Source organism: Hyposmocoma kahamanoa, unplaced genomic scaffold, assembly GCF_003589595.1.
Source record: "Hyposmocoma kahamanoa isolate Upper Pololo Valley unplaced genomic scaffold, ASM358959v1 224, whole genome shotgun sequence".
Lineage (NCBI taxonomy): Eukaryota > Metazoa > Arthropoda > Insecta > Lepidoptera > Cosmopterigidae > Hyposmocoma > Hyposmocoma kahamanoa.
This window is the reverse complement of record NW_020653743.1, coordinates 8175609-8197168: the sequence shown is the minus strand read 5'-3', so window position 1 is coordinate 8197168 and position 21560 is coordinate 8175609. Positions and strand designations below refer to the sequence as shown.

General features: G+C 35.1%; 2 protein-coding genes across 2 annotated transcripts in view; both read right to left on the bottom strand.

The window, feature by feature from the left end:
- Positions 1-1689: 1689 nt before the first annotated feature.
- Positions 1690-3369, bottom strand: LOC113228129 (tubulin beta chain). Its single transcript, XM_026461310.1, has 2 exons — positions 3247-3369; positions 1690-3017 (listed from the first exon to the last, which is right to left on the bottom strand). Exons 1-2 carry the CDS (start codon positions 3301-3303, stop codon positions 1731-1733), a joined length of 1344 nt encoding a protein of 447 aa, XP_026317095.1. The 5' UTR covers positions 3304-3369; the 3' UTR covers positions 1690-1730.
- A 6590-nt stretch (positions 3370-9959) lies between these two features.
- LOC113228273 (probable cation-transporting ATPase W08D2.5) overlaps positions 9960-21560 on the bottom strand; it is a 37971-nt gene continuing 26370 nt past the window's right edge. The window contains exons 12-17 of the mRNA XM_026461539.1: positions 21435-21556; positions 21150-21267; positions 17936-18069; positions 16443-16601; positions 14089-14215; positions 9960-11433 (exon numbers count right to left, since the gene is read on the bottom strand). Coding sequence (XP_026317324.1) covers positions 10448-11433; positions 14089-14215; positions 16443-16601; positions 17936-18069; positions 21150-21267; positions 21435-21556 — 1646 coding nt within the window. The 3' untranslated portion in view covers positions 9960-10447. The remainder of the gene's footprint in view (positions 11434-14088; positions 14216-16442; positions 16602-17935; positions 18070-21149; positions 21268-21434; positions 21557-21560) is intronic.

Sequence of the window (21560 nt, the reverse complement as noted above, 5' to 3'; positions counted from 1 at the left end):
ATTCTAATTTCCTTCCGTGTTAATTTCTAGTATGCATTATATAAAGAATGTTTCATTCATTCAATAATCAGCATAAACAAAAAAGTCCCGCCTTATAGATATTACGCTGTGTTTTAGATGCAAGATTAAAAATATTTTAACGTTAAATGTGTTGTATGATTGGATTTAAATAATGCATTTTATGAAGATCTTCTATTATGTTACATAAATATTTTTTAATATTTAATTGTAATTGTATTTTGAAAATATAACGTTCGTTCGTGATCTTCGTTCGTTGTTAAAAAAGTTCAGAAGTACTGTGATGCCAAAATATATGAAGATTATGTGTAAAGTTAAACATTTTGTTAATTTATTGATAGAGTCTATGTTCACTCTATTTATTGCTTTTTAGTGATAAATAAATAATTATGGCGAATATGCATTTTTATTCGATTTTTCTATTTGTTCATATTACTCGTCCTCTGAGAAACGAAACAATTAAGTAGTACCCGTTTCGCTCATTACAAGGCATTTCTATGGTAGTACGGTAGGGACTTAATACCCACCACGCCACCAGTAGTTCGATTAGAGGGATGATGGGTCCCGTGGGGTTATTTATATATCTTGAAATTATTGTATCATTCATATGACAAAATTATAATTATGTTGTTTATTGCCTGTTAAAGATGGTAGCCTACGGTTTGTCCTACCACCTGTCAAGCAGAGACCGTAGGTTTGAATCCAGACTCGCACCTATTTCTTTGGAATCAATGTGCGAAATTTAATTTGAAACTTTTCGGTTAATGAAAAAACCTCGGCAAACGTGTGAAGACTCGCAACTCGCATTGGGCCAGCGTGGCGGACGACGGCCTAAACCGTCGCCTGAGAGGAGACCGTACCCAGCAGTGGGACGTATAAGTAGGTTGAATGAATTTTAGTTTTCAATCGAATGATAGAAGTATAATTTTTGTTTAGGTAGATTTGAAATTGGGTTGCCCAGAGTACCTTACGACCCCGAAGAGAGCGGCCAGAAGAAAGCGACAATGCATCGAAGTAGTATGAAAATGAGACCAAATTTAGGAAATAGGTAGAGTAAATGCAAAACTGTTTTGACCCGAATTATATATTTTTTCTAAGTCCACCGCCAGCTGTCAAATTAATCTGGACAATGGGAAATATTCCAAACAAACTTAACACTTAACTCTTTTTTAACACGGGCTGTAATTTTTTGTCTCTTTCATACAGAAGACATTATTTTATTACGAATTGGCATAATCCAGAATCCACAGCAAATCTTACCGCGTATTAAAGGGAAATCCATGCATACACTTCGCAGCTTCCTTTTACATTTACATGTGGATCCATGAGATGATCAGTTGGTGTACTAGTGGCCACACGTGTGTCTGCAAATGCAGTACTCCTAAATTGTAATTGTATAATGGGCTCTGGATTATTCACCTAAATCAATTAGAAACAGAATAAGCCCTAAATTTCAAATCGCGCAGAGGCCCTACCAAATGTTAGGAATCCATCGTGTTTTCGGCGTACAAACCACTGCCCTGGCAGTCAATGTTTCCCCACCCACTTTTCGTCTTAAATTTTAATGTTTTAAATACATAACCTTTAACGGCTTACTTGCAGTTTCAAGTATGATTAGAACTTGAAAGATTAAAAGCACAAGAATTACTAAAGCAATATAATAAATCGAATAGGAAAAATACAATATAAACCAAACCTTAACACCACACAGCCTAATCTCCCTCATCACCGCCCTCTTCTTCCTCATCAAACTCGCCTTCCTCTTCGGCGGTGGCGTCCTGATATTGCTGGTACTCCGAGACCAAGTCGTTCATGTTGCTCTCCGCTTCAGTAAACTCCATCTCGTCCATTCCCTCTCCAGTGTACCAGTGCAGAAAAGCCTTGCGTCTAAACATAGCAGTGAACTGCTCCGAAATTCGCTTAAACAGTTCCTGGATAGCAGTAGAATTCCCAATGAAGGTGGCAGACATTTTTAGACCACGCGGTGGAATATCACACACAGCGGTCTTGACGTTGTTCGGGATCCATTCCACGAAATAAGAGGAGTTCTTGTTTTGAATGTTCATCATTTGTTCGTCCACTTCTTTCATTGACATACGACCTCTGAAGACAGCAGCAACTGTTAAGTATCTGCCGTGGCGAGGGTCACACGCTGCCATCATATTTTTCGCATCAAACATCTGCTGAGTCAACTCTGGTACTGTCAAAGCCCTGTACTGCTGGCTGCCACGAGACGTCAGTGGTGCGAAACCGGGAATAAAGAAATGCAGACGAGGAAATGGTACCATGTTCACAGCCAATTTCCTCAAATCTGCATTCAGTTGGCCGGGAAATCGAAGACAGGTTGTGACTCCAGACATAGTTGCAGACACCAAATGGTTCAAATCGCCGTATGTCGGTGTTGTTAATTTGAGTGTTCGAAAGCAAATATCGTACAGAGCCTCATTATCGATGCAATACGACTCATCAGTGTTTTCCACTAGCTGATGCACAGACAGGGTAGCGTTGTATGGTTCGACAACAGTATCAGATACTTTGGGAGAGGGCACAACACTGAATGTGTTCATGATTCGGTCTGGGTACTCTTCTCTGATTTTGGAGATGAGCAATGTTCCTAAGCCAGCACCTGTACCTCCACCGAGCGAATGTGTTAACTGGAATCCTTGCAGACAATCACATCCTTCCGCTTCTTTCCTTACTACATCTAACACTGAATCGACGAGTTCGGCGCCCTCTGTATAATGCCCCTTTGCCCAGTTGTTCCCAGCCCCCGACTGACCGAACACGAAATTGTCTGGGCGAAAGATCTGTCCGAATGGGCCTGATCGTACAGAATCCATGGTGCCAGGCTCGAGGTCCACTAGTATAGCTCTTGGTACATATTTTCCTCCTGTGGCTTCATTATAGTAGACGTTGATCCTTTCCAATTGTAGATCCGAGTCTCCGTGATATGTGCCAGTGGGATCGATTCCGTGCTCGTCGGAGATCACCTCCCAAAACTGTAGGACAAAGAATTCAGTATTAGGATGGTACGCATAATTATTTGCGACGGATTAAGTATGGTTTGTAAAAGAAATGGTGAATACAAATTCCAGATCAACTACTCTCTCTATGGCAGCAGTAAACAACGGAAAGGGATATACGAAATCTTCTAGGATCAGCTGTTATATAAAATTATGACACGAAACATGCATGACATTTCAATACCAAAAAATAAAGTTTATTTACCTTAGCTCCAATTTGATTGCCACATTGGCCTGCCTGTATATGCACTATTTCCCTCATTATTTCGTAATATACGTATTAACTAAATATTATATTAAGTAAATACTTCAAAGCTTTCTACTGTAGTCACTGTTCTTCAACCATACGATAGGAATTCTCGTCCTTCTATGCCGACAGACGTAAAACAAGTGCGTTATTTTCGAAACAGAATAAATTCTACAGAATTTTCAAAATTTTGAATTGACTTTGAATAGACTGAAACGATAAGCAGCCAGTTAAATTCTAGTAAAAAGATCTTCCAACAAGTTTACTGTATAAGAACTTCTTTAGCTTATTAATAACTGCGATTCAAAAGTTACATCACGACTTTGGGGGTAGGTCAATGATTATAAATGCTTTATAGCGTTAAGCGGTATTGTAATTGACATTATTTGAGTTCGACTTAAAATTGTTATTAAGTCCTAACCAGTCTTGTACAGGGTCTTGATCACTTGAGCTGGTATAATTCCATACGCAGGTGATTATAATTTAATGAATTTATGTTAGGTAACTTACACTCATGTGAATCTAAAGACATTTAACCAACTACATATTTTACTTGTTACCGCTTATTACTTCATTTTACCTGTGTTTCTCGCATCGTTCGAATAAACTGCTCTAAAAGAAAAGAGAGAAAACCCACTGCACGTTTATACTATGTAATTACACGCGCGGTTGCTTTCGTGAGCTTAGCATGTGCACGAATTCAATGATCAGCCGTTGCTGAGTACACCGCGTCTACAGGTACTGGAAGTACGCTGACAATACTTCATATAAAATACAAGTTTACTGTCAACGTAACAATCTCTTATGGTGTAAGCGCGCGCCGCTTAGAGCCTGTGCACACGGCGTAGTTCATGAGAGTTTACGGTAAACGCGCGTAATTTGCGCGTATACGCGCTGCAGTCGCGCGAAGCATTTTGATATGATAGTTTTAATTTTAGTATTGTTTGTTAATTTCAGTTAGTATTTGAAATGAAGCAACTACATGAAATTCTAGGTGTAAATTCCAGTGGAGTATATAAGCTTTTTTTTATAAATTATAAGTGCGCATTTGACAGCTTCTTGTTTACACGCGATGTTAGCGCGCATTTGAATCGATTCACTACAGCGTATCTGCGGCTCGTATAAGCGCAGACGACACGCGTGTTCGTGAAACGCATGTCGTCGGAGCGTATAAAATACGCCGTGTGCATAGGCTCTTAGCTGAGCTATTGCTTTCTGCAGAAACAGATCCATAGGGGTGGTACACCCGTCGTGGTGTAGGTGAAAAAAAATTCTGCGACGAATTTGGGTGCTTTAATTTTTTTTCTAACCAGTTATTTCTTTAAGAGAGCTTAGAAACCAACTTTATCTTCTCCGTTCCATCATGATCGTCGTGGTGTGAGTGAAAACAACTTTCATTGGCTCATTATTTTATTACTTACTATAATAATTACAGATTTAAGTTATAATGAGATAAAAGTACAGTTTTTAATACTTACACGCTCTGTTTAATAGTATTCAACTACATAATAAGAAAGCACCAGTTTTTTCATAAGTCAATGCAATTCTAATTTTAATGTCAAGCTGATATTTTATTTCTTAGCACACAGTTCCAATAAAATTTACCGTTATAATATTGCACCTTCGGTTAATTGGATGTGTATCATAAAAAAAACTCTTTGCCTGTAATTTTATTCACTGTTTCACTAGGGGTACAATATTCAGAGATTACCATTCTTGCATTACTTAAATACTAAAAAAACTGATACAAGAAACAAAGTCAGCTTGTAAACGCTGCCCCATAACAAAACCTAGTAAGTGCTGTAGACAAAATTTTGCAGGACTACCCTGTGTCTTTACAAATCATGGTCGCCCTTAAACTTCTTCTAACATTAAAATGTAATAGTATTAGGTAGGGTACCAAACATATTGTTGTCATAAAAATTATCACAACTTATACATCGCACTTGACAAATAACATAGTATTATTTGCACTCGAGTCCGTACTTCACTTATATCGGGCTTGCTGAAAACCAGCACTCTGCCCGTAGCTAACCGCTGAGCAAGTCCCGTTTGTGTGGGCCGCGACACTCATTTACTTTTATTGTTACTCGTATTATTATTGTGTTTTTACTGTGACGTTGTGAGATTAACAAAAGTAAATTGCATTTTTGTGCAAATTACTTTTCTGTCTATTTATTGTAATATGATAATTTTTAAGCACATTCATGAGTGTCTTGGCGAACAAATTAAAGTTTTCTTATTCTTATTATTTTCTCAAAAATTGCGTTATATTATAATTTATCTTTAAATGTCGTTATATACATGTATGTTGTTCGAGATTTAATTTCAAAGTCACAGGACAACACTTTCACTTTGAAATTTAATAGGTAATATTAGTATAATATAACGCAATTAAGTATTATCTCAATACTATGTTAGTTGTCATGTGCGACATGTATTACATATTTTATATCCCTATTAACTTTAAATATTTATGTACACACGCCAGCACATCAAGCTACACATTGACGTATCTTGTTCCGTAGCACTGGAGGCGATTTTCGAACAAAAATGTGTAGTCTAAAGTGCCTTTGTCCGTATATAAGTAAAGTTACTGTAGCAGCCGGAATCAAAACATAAGCATTTGCTAGGTATTTGGTTTAGTTATTATATTAGAAAATTTTAAAGTTTTGATTTTGTTTGACTAATTAAATAAATAAAATGTTATTATGAAATGAAAATATTAGTATTTTCAGTATCTGTAAAGTTTCACTATCCAATCACTGGTACTAGACAGTTTATTAATTTAATTAGTGGTTTGATTTTGCTTGGTACCCAGTAAGGTATTTGAATTGGCAATTATTGGATAGTGGAACTTTAGTGATATGAAAATGTTATTCACGTTATTGATTTTTCCTTTCAAAAAATTATTGGATGGTGGAACTTTACTAATAATGCCTTACTAGGCACTTTAACTACTTTAAAACCTAGTAAATGTCAAATACTCGCTATGTTTTGAATTGGTTAAAGTGGCTTAAAAGATTTTTGCTGAACACGAACCGGACTAGGTGTGCCTTACTAAGTTTTTAAAGTTTCGAAATCAAATAGTAGAATTTTAAAGTGGTTGTCACCGCTATTAGGTGAGTACTTACTATGGGAGTAGTATTACGTTAAAAATTATTTTCAAAAAAATTTTCCCTTACTAGGTTTTGCTCAGGAGCAGCCGAAGTTTCAATGCTTACATACTATTAATACCATCACATTCATTAATTGGTAACTTAGAATACGACATATTTTTGTGTGCGCATTTATATCAAACACTATCTACGTCTTCAGTCAACGATTTTTCTTTTCAAAAAGAAATATTTTAGTGTTTAGTGACATGATTCACAGGAAAAAAATCACAAAAAACAAAGTTACATTGTGTAATATACACAATGTAACTTTGTGTTTTGTGATTTTTTCATATTGAAATTCGAAATTTTATGAGAAATACTTACATTATTTTTGGTTTATTACAGCACCAAAATTGTATTTCGCAGAGGTACTTAAAAATAGATCTTAAATCTTAACATTTTAAGGCACTTAATCGTGTACGTTAGTTTGTTATCACTTATCACATTGCGCTTATACTTTCATAACAAAAGAAAAATAGAAGTACCAGAATGTCTAAGCCTATTTACTATTAAATAAAATAACAATAAAAAAGGGGCTCGAGGTAGGGAACTCCCCAAATGAAATTCTGAATAAGTTATCTGATATAGAAACTCTACTTAAAAATACTACTTAATACCGACTAAAATGCAAAGTAACACTTCTTTATAACAGTATAGTGGCATTGGAAATGAAAAAAATTTTTCGGATCTAAAATGGCATACCTACATTTAGGAAATGAAACTATTTTTCCGGATTTAAATCACGTATATTTGTTTTTTCATACAAACCGTCGCGCAAATATACGCGATTTAAATCCGGAAAAATAGTTACATTTCCTATGTGTAACAATCGCGAAAACCTAAGAACTCGATATACCTACATTTCTTTTTTTTTTTTCAAACATATCAACGTTTCCGGCTCATAAAGATTCCAAGGTCTCGGCTGACTGAGGTAGTAGTCACGAATTTTCCGAGGGCAGGTTTCATCACGATATTTTCCTTCACGAAAAGCTCATGGTAAATTTCAAATGAAGTCAACCAGTTATGCCTGTCTAATAATGTTTGAAAAGATTTTGGATTCGAAAAATTAGTTTCCTTTCCAAGTACAGCAATCGCGAAAACCTAAAGTGGTACTTCGAATACTCTTTCGCATAGGTTAAAAAAAATAATGTAATGATATGTAAACATAGTATAAGACAAATTGTATGATAACAAAAATTTTATGTAACTCCAAACATACGTAGCAGCGCGGCTTGCACCTGTGCATGCGCCGTGTACGCCTGTACACGCACACATTCGCATAATCTCACGATGCACTCGAGTTGCATAGCGCGGGTTGTCGCACACGCCATTAAAAAGAATTGCTGTTGTTTGAACAAGAGCAGGCCAGGCAAAAGAAGAGTTAACAACCAGTAGGTACAACTTAAATAATAATGTAACAACCCTACATTCTAAACGGAGTGCAGGCATTTACGCGCCGCACGGAATTTTACTTGCTCCTACTACATTTTGATATAAATCTACAAATGAATTCATAAGTCACGGCTCATTAATATAAACATACATAAAGTACATAAGAAAATGTTTGTAACAATGTCTTCGTACAAAAAAAATTATAGTTTAGACCATAGTTTCCCAAAGTAGTCCCCACCGATGAGCACTGAAGAGCCCTAAGGGGCCTAAGAGGGCTAAGGGGGGGTTGACGCTGTCCAAGAGGTGCTCCCGCATTTGAAAAAAAAACCTGAATGATCTGTATTAACTAGGCTACAATTTTTTGTGTTACGTTAATATAAAAAATACGTTTTCAATTATTTTTTGTGGTGGTGGGCGTTGAATTTTTTTTTAATCTTGCCTTAGTGGGAGCAAAAAAGTTTGGGAACCTATGGTTTAGACCAAGTGAATTTCTATAACCATTGAATAAAAATAACTCGCTCTCGAGTCTTCACATCTTAACTTGTCGAAGATACGATTTCTATGAAATCTGTGACTTACTTGGACAGTATTATCCTTACATAATTCTATTTGGTATCTCATTAATACATTTGATAGTGCTCGATTTTAATCTGAATTTTTTTTTATTAATAGGTCGTTGGCACTTGCGAGAGGAAAAGTACCATTACTATGTAACCATTATTATGTATTATAAAACCAATCACAAACTTGAAAATTTTTTCTCCGAAATAACGTTTGTTCGAATTTTCATTACACCGAAAACCGAATTATAACGGAACAGGTGTTCTTTCAGGATACGTTGAATGTTTATCGCAAAGACACGATTAGGTTCGGGTAGGTTAGGTTAAGTTAGTTAAAGGAAAAACATTTTCCTCTCAAAATTATTTTCAAGGTTATGAAAGTTCGACCAAACGTTATTTCTGGAAATTGTCATTTCAGACTACTGATAGGTAATCCATTATTATATTACGCGTGAACCTATTTATTAATTATGTAATATGTGCCAGACAACCACACCAAATACCTGGTTCAAAATAGAGAATTCCCTGTACTATGAGTACCAGAGTAAAGGCATTCACTCTGAGGCACTTTCTAGAACACCCAGACCAGAACCAATTTAGAAAAATTATTTTCCCAAATTGGTCCTACCGGGATTCGAACCCGAGACCTCTGCATCCCAAAATGTAAACCGTTAGCCCACCGAGGTCGTCAAATATATTATTGCTTAAAATTAGGTTAATTAAACAATAGTAGAGAATTTGACAAGGTTTGGAAATGTAATGCTTTTCAATTAAAATTAATTCATGTCTATTTTTAATAGCATCGTCGTATAGACAATGGATGGTCAAATGTGAAACTGAATTGAAACAACACTTGTTTGTGACGTCACAACCATAATCGCACTGTAAGTGCTACGACGTCTTGCGAAAAAGGGACAGAGTATAACCACCACTAACTATAATTATTGACAACAAAAACCGACTCTTTTTTATTAAATTGTTGCAGGATTTAAGTAACTATGCTCCATCTAACCATTTCTTTAACTTTTGACCTATTTTATACATTCCAAATTCCGTGATTATTGACATAAAACCAAATACAAAAAATGCTTCCTGGACTCTTATTATTAATAATAATATTTAATTTTAGTGAAGCGATGTGCTCTTTAGCTCCGTTATTTATCGAGTCAACAGATTATGTAACGAAGATTATTCAATCGAACGTAGAATATTTGATAAATTTTGGTACAGTCAAGAGCACATCAAGCTTGACACTTTGTACTTTGGACCGTTCTTATCATAAGCGGCATAGAGTTGGATTTAAGTCTTAAGTGTAAAGCTTGACGTGCTCTTGACCCTGTACCTGTCTATAAAATTTAATGAAATGAAATAAATTATAAATGATTATAATAAATTGTTATTGTTTATTATAATGAAATGTCGGATTCTCCATATGAACGGGAATCTTCACTTGAATCCTCATTAACATTAATTATTAATTCTTGAGTACACAAACTGTCAAACGCAACATCATGATACCAATCAGACAATATCTTCTTTTTTGAACCCGCTCACATTCACGATTTAAACTTCGTCATAAATAAAATCGACTGTTATAAACAAATCGAATCGGAAACGCATTAGGACATCACTAATGGATTAGAATTCGAGCTGTCAAAAGTTAAATAAACGGCTGGACGGAGTAAATAAGTAACAACAGTTTTTACGACCACTAGTTACTACGAGCATCCGAAAAGAAGCTCCGTACTGACCAATTGGGTATGTAACCAAAACGACAGTCAAATAAAAAGGTAAAAAAGTCGTTAAAAACTAAAAAAAAATCTGCAATAAGCTCTTAGAAAATTTCGTAAGGTTTGGTGGTTCGTTCCGAAGCTCAGTTGGGAGAGCGTCGGCTCGGTATGCTGAAGAAGCTGGTTCGAATCCAGCCGGATCGGAGGAATTTTTCTTAGCGATCGATCTTTGTATTAATAATTATTACAAACTAGAGGAGCAATTTCACAAAAAAAAATTGAATATCATAGTAGTAATTCAATTATTTCTGTGGAATCCTCATGCAAACATTCCCGAACTATTATCAGAAACTGTACCATTAGTTTCCTTATCATATTTCACTACATCGTCACATTCCAAATAGTCCAAATCAGTCAACTGCCTTTTTATTAACAAATGTGGCGTTTTTTGCACTTTATGCTCCTTCAAACACTTAGGCACCATCTCCTTACTTTCCATCATATATTGTACAATCACTCTCTCAAAAAATAACGCTATTATAAAATTGAAAGCCGCTATAGCCAATATAGTATAACTTAATAGAGAATCTTTAGGCATTTCTAATTCTAAAAATGAGGCAACCCATTTAGCAGGGCTTACAGTTATGTAAATAGACATAACCGTCATTATAAAAAAACTGACCATGAGTTGCTTATTTGTCACTACACTTCTTCTATACGGGGCACCATGACTAAAAACGATAGCTTGAATTATATACTGGAACATAGATACCGCAAATATAGTGTAATTTTCCCAACATTGGTTCGCTTCATCTCCTTCGTAAGTATGCCTTACGTACCACGGGAAAAACGTCAATGCTAGGTAACTTAAATACTGTGCTATGCCAATAAAAAGCATCTGTCCTATTAAGGAAAACAACGGTACAAGACCCAGCAGTGACGTCAATGGTGGTATTTTACATAATTTTCCAGTATACGCTTCAGTCATACCGAAGAAAAATGCAAAATTAACAATCATAGCGACATCGATGAACAAAAATTGGAAATCTGTCAAATTCGAATCAAAATAATAGAGAAAGGCGACTGAAAAGAATTCGGTGAGCGAATATGCAATCATGAATTTGAATACGCCAAAACTGGTGGTGAGGGCGGCTCGGCCTTCCCTTAATACTCTAGAGACACAGACTATGTCAGGATTTGTTGATGTGAACGGGGCTGCAACACTGCTCTCAAGTTCTGAGAGTGATATGCCTGTATGCGCGGCCCGGAGAGCACCGCAGTCGTTCGCGCCGTCGCCACACATGCCTGAAAAGAGTATACATGTAAAGACCAAAACACACTTATTTTTATTTACATAAGTCAACGCAACACTCTCATGTGATGATTATGATGATTAATATCTTTAGGAACTCAACTTCGTAGCAATGGGACGGGTGCTGAGCAGAGAAAAATCAATGTCACGACGTAAACAAACCTACGTTGAGAATTTCGGTTTACTTATTTAAAATAATGAATAAAAAAACACTTTCAAACGATGATTTAATAGCTAAGAAAAGAAGAAAACAGCAAATATTTATGTTTTGGCTAAGCAATTGAAAACATTGATTAATTTAATGCAATAACGCATTAACTGAATACAATAAACGTTAATTGAATAAGTCAAAGTTATAAGTATAAGTTATAAAGTAATGATTAATTGAATACAATGACACGATTGCGGAAAATATCAAATTAATTTCAAAATCAACAATTCTGATTCATTGAAACAAAATAACGATCAAACTATTTAAATTCCACGTAAATTCAATTTGCATTTTATCCCAATTGAAAATGCCAATGTAGATTAAACTGTAGCCATCTTATATTGCAGCCCATTAAAATATGAATGAATATAAGACCAACGTTTAAATTCTCTACATTCAAGTCCTGCAATTCATCATTTGTATGGCGATCACGTCTTTCAATAGGATGTCTATGAGACCTATAGGGCAGAATACGATAATCTGTCTCCGGTACGAAATCCTCTGGATCTAATTCGAATTGGCACATTTCATCGTGTGCGTGAATCAATTCTTGGATAAGAAGATGATCTTGGCTACAAGATGCTTCATTATTTAGTAGATGTGTTCGGAATTCTTCGTCTCTCGTCATTTTGTGAATTTATTTATTCTTTTAAATACAATTTATACGCTATTATTCATTAAATGTTATATTCTATGTAATCGATTTTCACAAATAAATGATATTATTGATTTAATCTTCTTCTTTTATGATTAATACTGATTTTAAAACTTGTTAAGATCTCATAATTTTGTTCAACAAACAAAGAATAGTCATTGAAGTGTAATGTCGTAGTGACATGTTTTCTTCTTTTTTGAGATTGTCATGTCAGTTAGATAATGAAGTTTTTGATTAATGAAGTTGGTCACTGGTCAGTCTATGCTTTAAACGTGTTTCTAAACGACATTTTAAGCGTCAAACTAAAAACCGTTTAAGTGAAAAGCGCTTTTACAAGCACGCTTTTCATGTTTTCAAACGTACGTTTTAATTTTAAAAAAATAATCTTTCATTTTTCAAAAATTTTCCATTTCAACGGTTAACAACTACGAAAGTTAAACAACTTATGTTTTTGAACGCTTTTAAACGCCAATGAACAAAATGTAAATATAATAATATTATGTCATAAAAATATAACTCTTTTTTTTAAACAAACTTATCTTAAAACTTTTAGCGGTATACTCTTGCGTTTCGCTATCAACACGACGTTGCAAGCTTTTTTTAACATAAAAGTCTATGCGCCTAAGCATTTTCTAATCGATTTTGTTAGCTTCAAACTAAAAAGCGTTTAACTGAAAAAGCGTCTACAAAAGCACGCTTTTTTTTAAAAAGCATAACATTTAAACGTTTAAAAAAATAAGCAGTTTTTCCCATCTCTACTTATTATAATACGGTCAGTATTCTTTTTCCTAGTAAAATTGCCTTTTACATTGGTTTTAGGAAAATGTAAATAATATCTATAACGCATCAACATAGTATCCGAGGGTCTGGTATCCAACGATGAATTTAGAAAAGGTTTGTTTTTGGTGTTTAAGGTATATTAATTTTCGGCCTTGTTATAATACAGTTAATGTTGATTCTTCACTGTCCGTAAAGACAAAATATATCAATTCTGTTCGAGAAAATGGACAACACGCGTTCTGAATTCATAGAAACTATATATTGAATATAAGACAGAGAAAAGTTTCTCTACTATTGCGATATTTGTATAAGCGTTTATTTTTCTTTTAATTAGTACCTGCTTTCGTGCCCGAATGGTTACCATGCTGATCTGTCACGCAGATAATAATAATAATAATTCATTTATTCGCTTCAAATAGAGTAGGGTACATTACACATGCTGATGGTAAAAATTAAATCAGAACTTAAACCTATTCGGCCTTCTAAAATAAAAGCATGCAAATACAATAATAAAATAATACATTGGTGGATTGAGATTCGATTTTAAAACAATAATTAGGCAACAAATTGATAAATTTAAGATAATTGATTTAATTTGATATGTCAGAATCGTGTGTCATAATTTAATAATATTTTTTTTTAATGATTTTTAAAGATGAAAAAATACAGAGGTCTCGGATTCGATCCCTGGGCCAGGAAAAATACTTTTATTGCCTGCATTTATTTCTCTCGTGAGATTGTGGTTGTCTACGTGTTTGTCCATAGCACCCGCGATACAAGATTCCCTAGTGCGGAGCGATGAGTGTGTGCGCAAAAACATTCGTCATATTTCTTCTTCATATGGCTATGAGTCTCTGCCACATACCAAACTATATGCGTTATTTTTATTATTTCGCCACTAGTTTTTGTTATATTATTATATTCTATGCCTTATTCTTTTTCGCAGTTAAATTATATTTTAAAATTAGTTTTAAGAAAATGTAAATAAAATCTATAACGCACCAACATAGTATCCAAGGGCCTGGTACTCAACAACCAGTTGTTGCTTCTGGTCGGACGACATACGTGCGAATACTGCCCCTCGTTCTATCACAGGTGGTATCATGCTAGGATAATGCTCACGAAGGATCTGTAAATATAATTAAGTTGTGTTAAAATTCCATAATAAAATGAAAACGTAATGTGATACCTTAGTAATTTCAAAATAAATAATTCTCACAATTTTGGTGTAATAAGGTCATATCTGCATAAGTACTACTTTTCAGAAGAGAGGTTTAAAGATTCTATTTTTAACGCTTAAATGGGAGACTTGTAAAAATTCACATATACATAATTTGTAACCATTGAACTAAATCTAAACTCATGGTACCACGATTTTGTTCGTAAAAAAGGTAAACCATTATTTTATGAGGAACTGTATAAGGTTTTACAATAAGATTCCGGAGCACATATTGAAATTATCATTTCCCAAGTTTAAAACTTACATTTAAAGTATTTTAATTGAAAAGTCATATTACAAAATTTAAAACTACGTGTTAAATAAAGATGTATGGAAAGACGACTTGGGTCTAGATTTCACACAAATTTGAATTAAGCTTATTTGAAAAGAACAATCTCTAGAGTTTCTTGCTCGTTCTTCTTAAGGAAGTCAGCACAGTGAACGAGCAGTAGCTTAAAATAAGGCGTTTTCAAATGTATATGGAATAAATGATTATTTTACTTTCATGTAGTTCGTTCTTTTTACGACTTTCGTGTGATTAAAGCACATTTGACATATGATCGCATATGGTTTTATTATACCACTTAAAAAATAAATACTTTTGGATAGGCTTGTCAACCTATATTAATGTGAAGCATTTATTTTACCAACAAAAACACATTTTACTTATACTTTGATTTAAATTTTCACGATTTTCACACATAATTTGATTTTTAATTCAGAACTTAATCACGTATAAAACATATTTTAATTACCTCGACGTTTCGGGCGTATTGCAACGTCTATGGTCTCGAAGGGAACTGAAGATGCTGACACCCGCCTCTTCAGTCCCTTCGAGACCATGGACGTTGCAATACGTCCGAAACGTCGAGGTAATTAAAATGTGTTTTATAAGCGATTAAGTCCCGAATCAAAAACCAAATAACATTTCACTTATTACTGGTTATTAATTCGTTTACCTTTCTTTGTTTCTCGTATAGTTCAACAATAACAATAATAATAATAATAACGTACAAGACAACCACACCAATTGCCTGGTCTCAAATTACGGATTTTTTTATATAATATCAAGTGACGACACGAACAAGTCGTGCGTCTGATGGTAAAGTTACACGTGTTCATAACAGCTGCAGTGCCACTCAGAGTTTTAATCGCAAAGATCTGAGGGGCACTGCCATTGCGCCCGTCACTTAGAGACATAAGTTGACTAGTCCCATGCGCGTGTAATTTCACCATCACCTTTAACCTTCAAAACCGGAACACAGTAATGCTGACATTACTGCTTAGCGGCAGAAATAGGTAAGGTGGCAGTACTTCCTTGGACGAACTCTTTCACAAGGAGCTCTACTGCGACTAAACCAACTAACTAACTGTTATAATTATGAATACAAAACATTGTTCAACTTTAAATTCGATCATTAAAGTAATTAATATCCTGTACTATGAGTACTATAAGCCTTACAGAGAACCGGATGAAGTACGTTCAACCGTGCTGATCCGGTGTTAGGACCTGACTTAGCTGGTCCCTGTGCAAGCTCGTTCGCACAGGTTATAGTTCCCTTCCCGCATAACCTATAGGTTGATAGGGAGGGGCACTATAAACAAAACTTATGTAGAAAGATATGGGACTGTACTTTGAGTAACAGATCAACGGAATTCACCCTGCGGCACTTGGCAGAACATCACAGACCAGAACTAATTTAGAAAAATCATTTCCCAAATTGGTCCTACCAGGAATAGCGGCCTTAGTACAAACCGTTGGGCCACCGAGATCGTCAAGGAACATTGATTATTAACATTCGTAGTGTGTTCCAAATTGAATAAATAATTATAACTTTTGTTATAAAAAAACCGACCTCAAAAGTTCATGTAATTACACCTATTTGCCAAGTTTTATTGAAATCGGTTACCGGAAAGGGCGCGAAGCCTGATTCATCCACTAGTTTGCCACTCTTGAAGGTGGAATATTTTCTTCAAATTTAAATGGGACCAATACTGACGTGCCTTCTTTGCAACAAAAAAAGTATCATCAAAATCGGGTCCTAATGCCGGTGTAATCGCGTAATATATACATAAAAAATACAGTCGAATTGAGAAACTTCTCCTTTTTTAAATCGGTTAAAAATGCTAGACGTACTCGCCACGTGTCTCCAGTCATAACGGTCTGGTACCGCGGTGGTCCCTTCGCTGCCTCAGCATCACAGCCCCTGCCCTCGCTGGAGTCCTGCCACGAGCCCCGCCCGCTGTCAACGCTTCGCCACTCGCGCTGTAGAAACGTGCGACGTCCTATTGGTGTCTGCAATTCATTATTCGTATTATTTTAAATCTATATTTCAAAACTTATGCGTGTTGTTGTTATAAAAAAAAATTCTGTGTTAAATGTTTATTTTTCCCCTGTGCATTAGATTCAGTAATACAGCACATTAGTGAAATAATAAAAAATATAATTATGTTGTTAAAAAAAGGACTATCTATTTCTCCCCTGTGCATAAGATTCAGTAATGCTTTGGACACACAGCTTTTCCGCGGCCGCCACTGTGCGGCCTGAGCATAATAGGTGTTTTTGTTTTTATTCGAATTTTGTTTTTGTTTCTTTATTTTTTATAATAACAGAAAATTACCAAAAAAATAAAGTTGGCGTAATGTTCATTGGAGGTATCGTTTTGCGGCGCTCGTTTTTTGTTGTTCCAATTAACAATGTATTCTTATCGGGATTTTGATTGGTGCGTGTTTATATCGAAAGTCGAAAGTGGTTGGAGTCTTCACGACGCTCGAAGACTGTATAAGGTTGAGAGCGCCCCCCTCTACGAGCTCAGGGCTTATTGGATTCAAGTGTTGCTCGACGAAGCACAATTTTAGCGCCTTTTCGATTTCTTTGATAGCATTCTTATATGAACTTCTATATTAAGAGGTTTGATTTGATATTGACCATCCATGTAATAATTGTTGTAAATTTTGTGTAATTTATAAATACGTATAATTCGTTTCAATCCATTTTCAACAAAAAGTAAACAAACAAGTCCGATCATAAATAGTGTATATAGTGATGGCCAATTGCAATGCCAACTACAAATCGATAAATTAATCGAATAAATCGACTTGTTTAATTGAGTCACACTAGCGGTTTTTCTTGCATAAAAATAGTGAAAATACATAACTTATGAAAGCATATATCTAAAATTTCCGAAATCTTAATTTTAAATCCTCCTTCAAATCCTTACACTTAGATACTCGTTCGACTGCGATTGAAATTTTTGATTTGCTAATCGATTACAAAAACCTGGATAGAATGACCCGAATGTTTTTTATTCGTACAGCAACCATAGACAAGTCATAGAAGTGTAGATGAAAAATAACCTCAGTTTTGAACTACCATTTTTCAAATACGATTTTATGACGCTATTCAAATGAATATTGTTGGAAAAAGTGATGAGATATCAAGTTGAAATCTTCGAAATATACGTGAAAGTGCTACTTATTCGATTTATTGAGTGATAGCTTTAGAATTTTAACCAAACAGGCTTCTTTTACTTTTCATTTAAAATGGATTTGAACAGACTATATATGCGTACATTTTTGTGTTTGCATCCATAATTGTTTGTTATTAATGTTGCTCGAACTGATACTAACCCCTTGCAGCTCACTCTGGCAGTAGATAATTGGTGTACCACCGCTGGTATCTGCGTGTAGTTGTACTACTCGTCCGCCGCTGAGTAAGATACCACATTCTTTTGCTACACTAATTGCTGTGAGGACGTTGTCACCTATGCAAAAAAAAATCATATAATTGCTGAGAACAGGAAACTAGCAATGGTTGGAAGCACAGAACAATAAATACAGTAAAAGTGGTTAGTTACCGTCAGACGCGTTAGCGTCAGACGCGTGCCAACTATAGGACTCGAAAAACTTATCTGGGTGCCTACTATGTGCTTATAAGCGGCCAGCCAAGTTCCATGGAATTGAAGCTTGATGTGCTAAAACTGAATTGCTTAAATTCATATCATGACCTACACAAAGAATTGAGGGAATAGGGGAATGGCATGCCTGGATGATGAGTTTTACTTTTTAAACGTTAATTAGTCTCTGACTGGCTAGCTGATATCTAACAAGAGCGAGATGGAACTACATACTAAATCATATGAAAGAAATAGACAGATGTACTATCCTGGGAGCGTTCAAGCACTATTAACCGATTGTCTTCAAAATGAGAATAATTATATTTTTTTATTAATTTCATTATTGATTATACTTAGTACGTTGTTTTGTAATATCGGCAACTTTTCAATCATACTTTACAATTTGTCGTACGACAAAATTACACGTCTGTCTAGTCATTATCAATAAAATTAAAAAGGTGAGTTTGTAATTTGATAACATTTTTGGAACGTATCTTGTATTCGTATATTTTCATTATTGCATATAAGTCAAATTTGGCACTGTTTAAACGTTATTTTACGATTTTCGGTAAATAAAATTATTAATATTCCATTTCAAAATTGCAATAACATTCTTACCTTAATTTATCAACCATACTTTAAAGATTGGGAACTCGAACTAAAATTTTCAAAAAACGCTCAATAGTTAATAGTATTTATTTATTGACAATTGGCTATATTTAGCCTATAAAGACAACAAATAATTATGAAACTGAAAATATAATGAAACTTAAACGAAATTTCTTAAAAATGTAGCAAAATCTAAAAAAAGTTACTCACGGAGTAACTTTTTTGAATTGCTTATTTTTACAGATGACATCATTGACTTACAATTATATGGATGTCGGGTCCGCGCTGAAAAGTGTCCGCACTTGTAAGGCGCTAAAATCGTATACAGAGCGCGACACTCCGCTTTAGTCTTCATTTGTTCTACGGACAGCGCAATACTGCGATGACATAACAATTTAAATTTCGAATAGGTTGACTTGGGACATTTTTTTCGTGGTTTTTGTATTAGACCCGTCGTCCATTTATTTGTAAGTCAATGGATGACATCGTCATTTGTATGGCGAATGACACGTCATGATACGATTTTGCTATGAAAGAAAAGGTGAACGGATTTCGAATGGGAAACGTAAACTGCATGTGAGGTCATAATACGAATTTGACAAACAATCCAACTTACAGGCTTAAATAGGATTGCTCTAAGGGCTCATAGTAGGCCTCCAGAGCTCAGTCCGCCATTTTCGCTTGACACAACCTTAGAATAATAACGCATAGAAACCTAGCCCGCACACGCTAAGTGAGGCAAATTTAAGCGCTCCCAAAGGGCCTACACGAGTGGGCGGGCCGTCAGTGCTCAAGGTCAACTTGCACCGCGAACAGCTCCAGAATTTTAGCTAAACATGACGAAATGTGCAGTAAATGAGTGTAAAAATACGTCAGACAAACATAAAATAGATACTAACATCACATTCCACAAGGAAGTAACGCGTTTCAACTTGTATTTTTATATAAATATTCACTAAAACCGAAAATTAATCTACTACTAAAACTAGCCTACATGAATTAGATTTTTGCCTCACTTGTGACAGTTCGTTTGATATGAAACTATCATTCTATGCGTTATTATTCTAAGGACACAACCATTTTCGCTATGGTTGTGTCATTCTTTCGTGCAAATTCTCTAAAATCCTAGAAAAATGCTTTATCATGCTGTTTTGGAGTGCAAAAGTGATAGCCGCACTAAAAATACTACCCGTGGTATTTCATATCATCGAAGTCTTATAGGAAATGAAACTATTTTTCCGGATTTAAATCGCTCGGGCTCTTTACAGGTCCCATGGTCACCGTGTGACCATGAGTCGGCCCGCAACGTCGGTTTGTTTGAAAAAGCAAATATACGCGATTTAAATCCGGAAAATAGTTTCATTTCCTGTGTGTAACAATCGCGAAAACCTAAGAACTCGATATCGAAGTCTTATTTTAATAAATTTTCAACTTTCTGTTTATCGAAATATTTTTTTAGTTACAAGAATCGAAAGTAAAGCTTATACCCTGCAATATGGTCGCTTCTTGTTTGGAGTACTAAATTAATAACTCCAATTCGTCGTCGTTTAGCAATGAACCACTAGATGGCAGCACATTGATTGAAATTTCAATACAATATCAAAACTTCGTAACTTGTAATAATAGGTATTGATGGTATTGAACTTTCAACGATATGTCAACTAGCTAAAGTTTCAATTATATTAACAATCCAGAATTTATTTCTTTTTAAATGAGAAACTACGACCAATCAATATCAAGATGTTGTAGTGTTTTAAATTAAGAATAAGTGAGTTTTGGCAACATTTGTTTTTTTTCTTCCGTACCTGGTACAATATGATGTAGAACACCGCCGCAGGCTAGTTCTTCTAAGGTAATCGTATTTATTGCATTGCTACACGGGTGTCTTAGATCCATGTACATAATAGGCTTGTTGTGTATAGTTCATGAAGTATTAGGAATATATTCTCGACAGTGACCGACATGATCTAGTTCGTCTTTCACGGTTTTAATAGTTCATCGGTCTTTTTAGGTCAGTACGAACTAGGAACTGTATGCGTTGATAGTTCACCTATCTTTTATTCAGTAGGATAGGCGCAAGCGATCTTTCATTGCTTTTAGTACAAGTTTGAGTGAGATGCACGACTGAATGTTGCCAGCTCGTTTTAAGTCTCTAATACGTACATTAAGTAAGCTTGTGGTGTCTTATTGGAGTACGCTGTTTTGTATCGGTATTTTTTTTTATTTTGATTTATTTGATTTATTTTCAATTAAGGTATTTTATCGTGTCGCGATACTTAGTGATCGCCTGTTTATTAAAAACTACCAAAAAATAAAAACTTAAGCTCAATAATACTAACCAGTAATCATAACGACGTTTATGTTCGCTTCCTTCAGCTCCCTGATGATCCCTGTAGTAGCTGCCTTTAGCCTGTTCTCCATTATCACCAAACCTAAAAACTCAAGGTCCTTTTCCACCTGAAATTAAAATCAACATTTAGACAAGCACATTCTCTTTTTACAGGAGAACGTTTCAGTGTATTAAATAAATAAAATAAATAACTATTAGACAACATCACTTACGTTGCTCTGACCCCAAAGTAAGTTCCCATTTTAAAAAAAGCACTCTGTATATTGTAACGCACCTCATCCCTAGTCATGTTCTTCATTTGCTTCATGGTTACTTCCATGATCTTTGTCGATATAGCAATCACGCGGTAACCCTTCTCCGCGTACGAACCTAGCACCTCATTCAGGTTATCAGGTACTGT